The following is a 10,377-nucleotide window of genomic DNA, read 5'->3' as shown; positions in this document are numbered from 1 at the left end:
TGCCAGAATATAATATTAGGTAGGAAACAGAGATTCCCCACACGGAGGTGACAATTATCTCCTATTACACGTAAGGATACATGGCCACTTGCAACCTGACCTGGCTGTCTGCAAATGGCGTTTGTGAAATACCGAGGGAAAAAATGCTTATTCGCGCATTAAAAAACAACTAAATGAAACTTCCAAACTTTGAATTTAAAAATTAGCATAATGAATTAAATACAAATTTTAAAGGTGCAAGTTTAACGTAGTTGCTTTTGTTGTTGTTGTTCTCAGTGGCAGACTTGCCATTACATTTATTTATTTACTTACGGCAGTGTCACGCGGCATGTGGGATCTTAGTTCCCCGACCAGGAATGGAACCCGAGCCTTCGCAGTGGAAGCGCAGAGTCCTAACCATTGGACCACCAAAGAATTCTCTAACTTCTTTGCTTTTAAACGCCATCATGTTTTAATTTAATTTTAATTATTTTCAAATTAAATGAACAAACTGGGCAGCCCTCCAGGCCGTTCAGACCTCGCCTACAAGCTTCGACTCACTTTCACTCGGTGCCAGTCCACGTGGACCGGGAACCTGCTCTCCTTCCGCAAGAGTTTCTGTAGGGACTCAGTCTTTAGCTGCACCGCCTTTGCCCCACCCTTCACAGTACTTCTAGGCACTTTGATTGGCTGTAGCGCTCCCTCGTGCTCTGGTCTGGTTGCTCTGATTGGCCGACGGAGTGCCGTCGGGAGGATGCCAGTTTCCTGGGATACGGCGCCGGCGGGCGGGGGCCTAGGGCGGGTGGTGGCGTGCTCGGAGCGGGAGCCTGGCCGCGTTGCGCCCCAAGGCCCCTGGACCTAGTCCTGGGGCGCCATGGCCAGCGTCCACGAGAGCCTCTACTTCAACCCCATGATGACCAATGGGGTGGTGCACGCCAACGTGTTCGGTATCAAGGACTGGGTGACGCCGTATAAAATCGCGGTGCTGGTGCTGCTGAACGAGATGGGCCGCACTGGCGAGGGCGCCGTTAGCTTCATGGAGCGGCGGAGGCTCAACCAGCTGCTCCTGCCGCTGCTGCAGGTGAGGGGCTCCTGCTCATTCAGCAAACCCTTACTAAGCACCTGCTCTGTGCCGGACAGCTCCTTGGCTGGGGGCACGGGCATTCATCGGACACTGTCTTTGCCGTGTAGGATCGCGAAAAATATAGTTAATACTACCAGCTAACACTTAGTACTTAACGATGGACCAGGCACTTTACATTCATTTTTGGGGGGCAGGTTTATATCTGGCTCCAGCATTTATTAGCTGAGTGACTGGGAGAAGAGTTATTTTCTCAGATCCTCCGTCTTCTGTAGAATGAGGCTACATGTAGGCCTGATCGTTGGAGACACAGCTACAGGCTGTGTACCCTAGAGGACCGTAATAAGCGGTAACGGTGACATAAAAATAACAGCCAACACTGATTGAACACTTACTGTGTACTAAGCACTTTACATGTTTTATTTCATTTTGCAGACTGAGGTTGTAGCTCCACCACTTACCCGCTGTGCGACTTGGGCAAGTTCCATAACTTATTTGGGTCTTTGCTTTCTCTCTGTAAAATGAAAACAATAATAGAAACTGTCATGTGATGGCCATATTAAGTTAGAAGATCCATGGGAACACTTTACAGTGTATGGCACATAGTAAATGCTCAATTTTAGCTATTTTCATTTTAATCTGTAGGGATAGGGCATGCACTTTCCCTTATATCAGTTGTGGTTTTTCCATTTATTTGTGTAATTATATGAGTGATGTCTCTCTCCCCTACTAGACTGTAACCTACATGAGGGCATTACTTTGTCCTATTTTTGTTCACCCTTGTATCCCCAAAGCCTAGTACTGTATAGTTTATAAAGGGCTTTTAAAAAAATCCATCACCTTTTTTGGGGCAGGGGGAGAAGGGGTACCAAGGACACAGGTTAAGTGGCTTGCCCAGTTAAATAAAAGTAGTGAGGTCCCCATAACTTGCAGCTCCCAGTCCTATCTACATTACTATTATAAGTGTGTTTCCCCATTATTCAAATAAAAGTCATAATACTAAAAATTTGATAGAGAAAAGAAACAAAACAATTCTGGTGCCTTGTGTGTTTTTCTGCCATTGTTCTTGCTCTTTTTTGTGTCTTGGATTCTCCTTCTGTTTTTTTGCCTGGCTAACTATCGTGTAGTTTATTTTTTTTTGTTTTGTTTTGGCGGCGGGAGGCGGGAGGGGGAGCTGTGCGGCACGGCTTGCGGGATCTCAGCTCCCTGACCAGGGATTGAAGCCGGGCCACAGCAGTGAACACCGGGAATCCTAACCATTAGGCCACCAGGGAACTCCCACTACGGTGTAGTTTTAATCAATGTGTATATAGAATTCGTCTAGCAAAATTCCACCCTTTACTTTTTTGCTTATTGTTTGGCTTTAAAAATTAGCTAATTTTTAACTACTCAACTAATACATGAAGATTCATTGTAAAAACTTTAAATGATGCTAAAATTGATGGAGTGAAAGGTTATGGTTCTTCTGCAGGCCCTCTAATCCTGTTCCCTATCAGAGATTGTCACTGTTAACATTCCTTCATTCAACTATTTATTTATTTATAAAAGTTATTTATTTATTAATTTATTTATTTTTGCTGCATTGGGTCTACATTGCTGCCCGTGGGCTTTCTCTGGTTGTGGCGAGCGGGGGCCACTCTTTGTTGCAGTGCGTGGGCTTCTCATTGCGGTGGCTTCTCTTGTTGCGGAGCATGGGCTCTAGGAGCACGGGCTTCAATAGTTGTGGCGTGTGGGATCAGTAGTTGTGGCACACGGGCTTAGTTGCTCTGTGGCATGTGGTATCTTCCCGGACCAGGGCTCGAACCCGTGTCTACCGCATTGGCAGGCGGATTCTTAACCACTGCTCCACCAGGGAAGCCCCATTCAACTATTTATTGAGTAACAGTTCATAATGGATCTTTCTAGACCTTTTGCTGTGTGTATCTGTATATAGATAGGTAGATGCATATGATTATAAGTATATATACATATATCCTTTTAATTTAATTTCCCCCCCTTTTTTTTTACATGAATGCTACTTCTATTCTACAGCTTATTCCTTTCACTTAACAGGTCTTGGAGATCTTTTCTTGTCAGCATATTTGAGTAGATCTACTTCATTCTTTTTAACGACTGCATTGTTTTCCACAGTAAGAAAAGACACATAATTTAACTCATGCTTTTAATTAATATTAAAATTTGTGAATCAAAAATGAACTCTTTATTCATGGACTTATAGGTTCTTTTTAGTTTTTCTTCATTTCAAACAATGCACATGGAACATACTTGCCCCAGAACTGGGATTGCTGGGTTATCAACATCTAAAATTGACCTACTGAACTTACTGTTCCCCAAATATTCAGTGTTTAGTTTTAAACGTCAGCTAGGTTGTAACCTTATTTTATTTTATTTTTTTTTTCGGTATGCGGGCCTCTCACTGCTGTGGCCTCCCCTGCTGCAGAGCATAGGCTCCGGACGTGCAGGCCCAGCGGCCATGGCCCACGGGCCCAGCCGCTCTGCGGCACGAACCCGCGGCCCCTGCATCGGCAGGCGGACTCCCTACCACTGCGCCACCAGGGAAGCCCTGTTGTAACCTTCTTGATAGCTGAGGTTGCATACTCTCTGTCTCTAATGGTACCTTTTATGGACTTGGGCACATAGTATGACTGCCTACCTTATAGTGTTTTAGGGAGGATCAAATGAGATTATGTTTATGGAAAATAGGACCCCTGTGTTTGTATAATGTTCTCCAGATTACAAAACAATTTGAATTATTTTACTTAATCTTTGCCACAAACAAGGGAGGTTATTATTATCTTCATCTCACTGATGAAGGAAACTAGGGCTCAGGGAGGCTACAACTTTGCCATGATTGCAACACTGAGAAGGAAGGAACCTCAGACTACAGATTCTATGCTTTTTTTTGCATTTAAGTCATTCCTCCAACTAAAAGAGAATGCTATGCAAATGTGAAGTATTACTTTAGTGTTTTATGCAGATAGGTTTTTTTCTCTTCCTGATTTGAGATTTCATATTTGGAATGATTGTAAAGCAGAGAGGTTGGTAAATGAATTCATGTTTGCAGATGTTTATCAATCTCCAGCTCTTTAAACATTTTCTGTAAACTTTCTATCTCTCCTTTACCCAGGGCCCAGATATTACGCTGTCTAAACTTTACAAGTTAATTGAAGAATCTTGTCCTCAGCTGGCAAATTCAGTACAGATCAGGTAAGCTTCATTTTCTTCTGTATATATGAAAAGATGTCAAAGTAGATAAAAATTAGAAGAGGGCACATGGTGATTAATTCCTTAAAAAAACCCTTTACTATTCTAGGTTGTTTTCTTAAGTACATGTATTTAATTTTTTTTTTTGAAAAATGGATAGCATTAAACATACTGCTTCAAAATTTATTATTCTGTACAGATCTACATTGCTCCTTTTAGCTATTGCAGAGAATTTCATTTTTTACTGGCTGATACGTAACTTTGAGAAATTTTATAGTCAAGAAAACATCAGCAATGATACTTTTCAGAATATGAGAGTGACATTCTGGATTATCAAGTTTGTTTTGTGTGCCACCATTTTATATGAATCTCTGAATTGTTTTTAAAATAGATTTAATTTAGGTGATTGTGGAATATGAAATGTGGGAAGATGTTCAAAGGGCCTTCCTAAAATACACACCTCATTTTTCTTGTTCAGAATCAAACTGATGGCTGAAGGCGAATTGAAGGATATGGAACAATTTTTTGATGACCTTTCAGATTCTTTTTCTGGAACTGAACCAGAGGTTCACAAAACGAGTGTAGTAGGTATGAAGTTCTTCTAAGGAGAGCAGAGAATATTTTCACTGACGTGAACTGCTCTCTAAATCACATCTGTCGTTGCTCTGCTGTATCTGAGCGCACACAGTGGGGATGTTGGACATGTTATAGTTTGTATTCATCGCCTTTGCCATTTTGACCTGTGTTTACGTACTTGTCTGTTTTGTCTACTGTCGTCAGAGTGTTAGTCTGGTCGTGGAGCCTTTTAGGGTTCCTCAGCTCTTTCTGACAGCCCTCTGCTCACTTGTCCACATTGTACGACTGAGTCAGGGTCACCAACTAAACTTTTATGAAGAGACGTAAGTAAGAGTAGATTACTGAGATAGTTTATAAGGCAAGGGTATATATGAAGTTTCTTGGTGCTTTTCTGTTAGCGGTATAGTCATGCTCCATCCATCTGGCATTTTTTCCCTGGTAGTTTTTATGTTATTTACCATCAGTTATTTATTGATCTTCCATGTGCCAGGCTCTGGACTTTAAGAGAGACTGGAAACTTCCTCTTATGGAGATTGCTTTCTCGTGGCTGTGGGCAGAGGAGCAGGCAGACAGTAGAAAGTAAACAAATAGGATCACTTCAGATGTTGTAACAGTCACGGAAGGATACATTGGCTGGATAAAGAGTGGAGTGCGGGTGGGAGGGCTGAGCCTTAAATATAAAGAGAAAATCAGCTTCGTAAAAGGTGGTGAAAGAAGATTCTGTGCGGAGGGGAACAGCGACTGCAAGTGTCTTTTTTTTTTTTTGGATTATTTTGGAGGAAGAACTGCAACAAACAGTCATCAACTTTTTGTAGCCTGGATTTCAAGTTAACGCCTTCACCTCCTCTCTGTCTTGTTTCATAGGTTTATTTCTGCGTCACATGATCTTGGCCTACAGTAAGCTTTCTTTCAGTCAAGTGTTTAAACTGTACACTGCCCTTCAGCAGTACTTCCAGAATGGTGAGAAAAAGACGGTGGAGGATGCTGATATGGAACTGGCCAGCAGAGAGGAGAGCGAAAGAAAAATGGAAAAAGAAGAACTTGATGTGTCTATAAGGTAACTTGGGTTTTTCTGGCGGGAATCCCTTTCCTGTGAAATAGCATCATTACGGGAGCAGTAAATCCTCATTCATCCAGAGTTCATGTGCTGGCTGTCATCTTTTTGTCCCTCCGGATCCAGGAAGTTCACCCTTACGGGCTGCCTCAGTAAGCTCCTTGCCCTCTAACTTCAGATTGAGAGGCACTGGTGGGAAATCCAGAGGGTCAAGGAGAGTGAGGTCAAGGTGGTGATTCACTGGCTCCCTTCCTTCGGGGTCACAGTGGGCTGGCCATAGGGTCACAGCCCCTGTCAGGTGGCCTGCTCTGCATACCTCAGGGGTCTAGTAACTGGGAAGGTTTCCCAGGCCCGGTGCAGAAGTTGCCCCACTATTACCAGCCCTGGAGACTGTATTACCCGCTATGGCTTATCCATCCCCTGCCCCTATTTTTGTAACTGGCCCTTTATTAAACTCTTCTCAAATTACCCCATTTGAAGATGCCATTTGTTTTCTGCTGGGACCCTGAACGGTAGTGTTCATTATATCACAGTGAATTAACAATTGATTAATTCAGTGAAAATGTATTGAACGCCTCCTAAAGTTTAAGCCTGGGGATGTAGTGCCACTGCCCCCCTAGTTGTTTAAGCTCAAAGCCTAGGCATGTCCCTGCGTCCTCCCCCTCCTTCACCCCTGCAGACAGTCCCTCCGCAGATGCAGCCGATCCTTCCTCCTCAGTATGTTTGGAATTAGTTCACCTCTGTCCATGGCCGCTGCTTCCCCTGTGGTCTAAGCACCGAATCTCTTTCCTGGATGACTGCGCTAGCCTCCCGACTGCTTTCCTCGCCTCCACTCTTGTCTCCTTACTATCGGTTTTTCCTGCAGCATCCAAGGGAACCATTATGATGTAGCTCACACCACGTGTTCTTATGCCCCAAACCCTCCTTGACTACACATGGAATTTAGACAGAAATCTGAGCTACTGTGGCCTCATTACTTGCATGATGTGGCCCCTGTCATCTTCCCCTACCTCTTTCTCCTTACTTTCCCTTCGCTGTCAGAGTCGGACTGCTCTGGCTTGCTTTCAGTTTCTTCAATACCAAGCCGAGGTCTGCCTCAGGGTGCCTTGCAGCCTCTCCCTGGCTTGTCACCTCGCTTGCTCCCTTTCACCGTTCAGATCTCAGCTCCCGCGTCCTCACACAGGCCTTCCCTGACCACATGTCTGAAGTAACCTTCACCCTAAATACTTCCAGTTTCTTTATTTCTTCCATAGCTCTCCTCACTAAGTAACTTTTTGCCTTTATTTACTTAGACTCATTTGCATTTGTCTTTGCACCCCTTCAAGAGCTAAGACCCTTCTCTGTCGTATTTCACCTCATTTTCCTCAGTGCTTGGCTTGTCATGTCTGTGAATATGTGTTGGATGAATGAATGTAGAGAATCAGAACACATCATTCATCGCCCACACTGGTACCTGGCCCCATAGAACACTTTGTATTGACTTCCCTTCACTGTCTCACGTCCCCTCTCCCCAGCTGTTACCTGGGATCACCTCCCAAATAGACTACTTATATTTGGAGGGAAAAACACATAAAGAGAGAGAGAGAGAGAGAGAGAGAGAGAGAGAGAGAGAGAGAGAGAGACAGTGTGTGTGTGTGTGTGTGTGTGTGTGTGTGTGTGCGTGTGTGTTTTGTATTTCCTGATCTCAGGGAGCCCACAGTCTGGTGAAGAAGACTGGCACCCAAACAGATCACTGCAAGTAACAATGTGTTCAGAGCTCTGAGAGAGGTAAGCCCCACCTGCCCTGTGTAGGCTGACTAACCCCCTTGGGGGCTGGGGGAGGTCTGTGTGTGTAGCCAGAGAATATTTCCCTGCAGTTGCTATGAGTGGCCTTTGTAGAGCTATGTGATTTGTTCAGCACACTCTGGGAGCAAGAAGATTGTAGTACCAGTAAGTACTTCCAAAAACTCAGAGTTGCTCAGAGAGGCTTCTCGTCTAGTGGAAAGGCAGTAAGTACCTTGTAGGGTTGAGTCTGGCCCTGGAGTCAGACGCCTGGATTTGAATTCTGGCTACTCCACTTATTCCCTTAAGACCTTGGGCAAGTCACCCTCTCTGTACCTCAGTTTTCTCACCTGCAAAATGGGGCTCATGTCACCTCCTCAGAAGGTTATTTTGAGAATTAAATGATAAATCTATATGAAGTGTTTAGAACTGTGCCTTTAAACATTTGACAAATATTCACTATTCTTCTTCTTCTCTAATTTCTCTTTTGTTTAATTCCCCTGAGGAAGGGTTCCAGGAAACAATGTAATCTTTGTCCTGCTACTTTATATGCTTAAAGTAGTAGAATGTCAATTCTTCAGAAATGTTAAAATTCAAACTTTTCTTATTTAGGCTTGACTTTCTCCTAAGTTAATCTGATTTAATTAGGTCTAACTGCATCATTTTGTTTTTATTCTAATCTAAGAATTCATTTGTGTGTAATAGTAGTGTATGTAATGTTAAGGTGTATGGTTTCAGAAAATAGTGTGCATTTAGTAAACTGAATTTCATCACTGAAATAGAAGAAATGTATTATTTAAATATTATTCTACTTAAGTATTATAATTCTTTGTCCAAAAAGAAATGATTTTGACTTGTTATAGGATTTTTAAAATTTCGTAATGTATATTTACATACATTTCTTGATTCTTTTAAAAAGGAAAATTTCATTTTTTTCTTTTTGTGTTCTTTTCTAGTGTTTTATTGCATTATGAGAGGCTTCTCACTTTAGCCCTTTCATTTTCTTCCTTCCTTTCTTCCTTTCTTTCTTCCCTCCCTCCCTCCCTCCCTCCCTTCCTTTCTTAGTTATTGGAATGTTTTTAGGTCTTGCTTTCTTCAGGGAAATTATTTTTCTTGCCCTAGAAATTTGTATTAAAATTAGAAAGGCCAGAGTAACACTGACTAGCTTGCAAATCTCCCATCCTACAATGAAATTACTACTGTTTGAAAAAGGGGGACCCACCTGTTAATTTAGAAGGGAGGGAATAAATATTCAGTGAACGAATGTTTCTCAGGTGTTTTTAAAAAGTCCAATTACAGAAGAAAGTACAGACTGACATTTAGCTTCAGCTTTTCATTTGCTCGGTGTTGCTACCGGGCAGCATTTGTTTCCTGCAGTAAGGGAGGGGGGCTTGCAGGGTTACACACCTTGTGAGTTTGCAGCGGAGGCTACTAGTCTGCAAGCTGCTGGAACTACATCTTCTCTGTGCTTCTAAAAAGACCTAACAAAAGTAGAAGTTCTCTGGCATTTCTTCACTTGCCAGTGATTTAATATAAATCTCCCAAATTCATTAATTTATTCAGCAAATACTTATTCAGTGCTTCTGGTGTGCTAAGCACTATGCTAGCTGCTATGCTGTCAGCGCAGAGGAGAAAGACCCTGTCCTCATGGAGTTATGTGGGGAGGGTCAGGTAATCGAGAGGTAACTAAATTAATAAGTAATGTAATTTCAGGGAGTGTCAGTGCAGGAAAGGAATGACTGGGACACAGGGATACAGAATAACTGTGGGGTGCTGTCAGGGAAGGGCCCTTTAAGACTGGGAGCTAGGTGACGAAGGAGCCAGCCCCGAGAAGAGTTGCCAGAGCACATGCAGACTCACGGCTCCCAAGACAGGACAGGCTGACATACTGGAGGGACAGACGGAGGACAGTGTGGCCTGAGCACACAAGTTGGGAGGAGGGGTTGGGTCACCGCTCCGGTCACACACCTCAGAAGGGTTCAGGTCCTCATGGCCTCCTGGGTGTTTAGTAACTGTTCCCAATCTCAGTCCTTCCCCTCCCCTGCTTTTGTCTTGTCATCACCCTGCTCAGAAGTCTCCAGAGATTCACAAAGTCTCCCAGCCTGGTATTTGAGGCCTTCCGCAGCTGACCTTTCTGACCTTAATTTCTGTTCCTCAACTTGGATCCTTTACCCCAGCCAGCCAGGTGTGCTTGTATCCCTCTAACAGGCCAGGCATTTTCCCATTCTGCATCTTTTGGTTTCCTTCCCTGGAATGCCTTCTTCCTTCCTTGTCATTTCTTCACTCCTCGCCAACTTTCAGGGTCCTCACCACTTCAGCTGGAGTGATTTCTCCCTTTTCTAAGTGCAGAGATCCATATTAATTCTTGGTATTTATTGTTTATTGCCATCTTTTCACATGGGCTGGTCTTAACCTTCACCAAGACTGTAAGCCCATTAAGACATTTTCTTGGGGGACCTAGACTTGTGTTTTATGCATCGCAAGTACATAAACACCCCATTTTGTTGACTGTTTAATCCTATGTTATATTTTAAAAATTTTGGTTATAGTGGGTGATTTGAGCCCTTCAGAGGAGTTTCCAGAGTCCTTTTGAGAATCTGATGAATGCTATGTACTATCCCCACATTAAAAATGCATATTTTGCATACAGTTTTACAAGGTTCATGGGCTCCTAAAGCCCATCTGTGGACCCAGGTTAAATGTCTTTGATGTATAGCACTTG

General features: G+C 43.2%; 1 protein-coding gene across 1 annotated transcript in view; it reads left to right on the top strand.

The window, feature by feature from the left end:
• The first annotated feature begins 711 nt into the window (after positions 1-711).
• ANAPC5 (anaphase promoting complex subunit 5) overlaps positions 712-10,377 on the top strand; it is a 42,135-nt gene continuing 32,469 nt past the window's right edge. Inside the window, exons 1-4 of the mRNA XM_059039553.2 lie at positions 712-1,060; positions 4,188-4,267; positions 4,743-4,852; positions 5,705-5,897. Of these exons, the coding sequence (XP_058895536.1) occupies positions 854-1,060; positions 4,188-4,267; positions 4,743-4,852; positions 5,705-5,897 (590 nt within the window). The 5' untranslated portion in view covers positions 712-853. The remainder of the gene's footprint in view (positions 1,061-4,187; positions 4,268-4,742; positions 4,853-5,704; positions 5,898-10,377) is intronic.

Source organism: Kogia breviceps, chromosome 15, assembly GCF_026419965.1.
Source record: "Kogia breviceps isolate mKogBre1 chromosome 15, mKogBre1 haplotype 1, whole genome shotgun sequence".
Taxonomy (NCBI): Eukaryota; Metazoa; Chordata; class Mammalia; order Artiodactyla; family Physeteridae; genus Kogia; species Kogia breviceps.
Note: the sequence above shows the minus strand (reverse complement) of the source record. Positions and strands in the feature narration are given on the sequence as shown.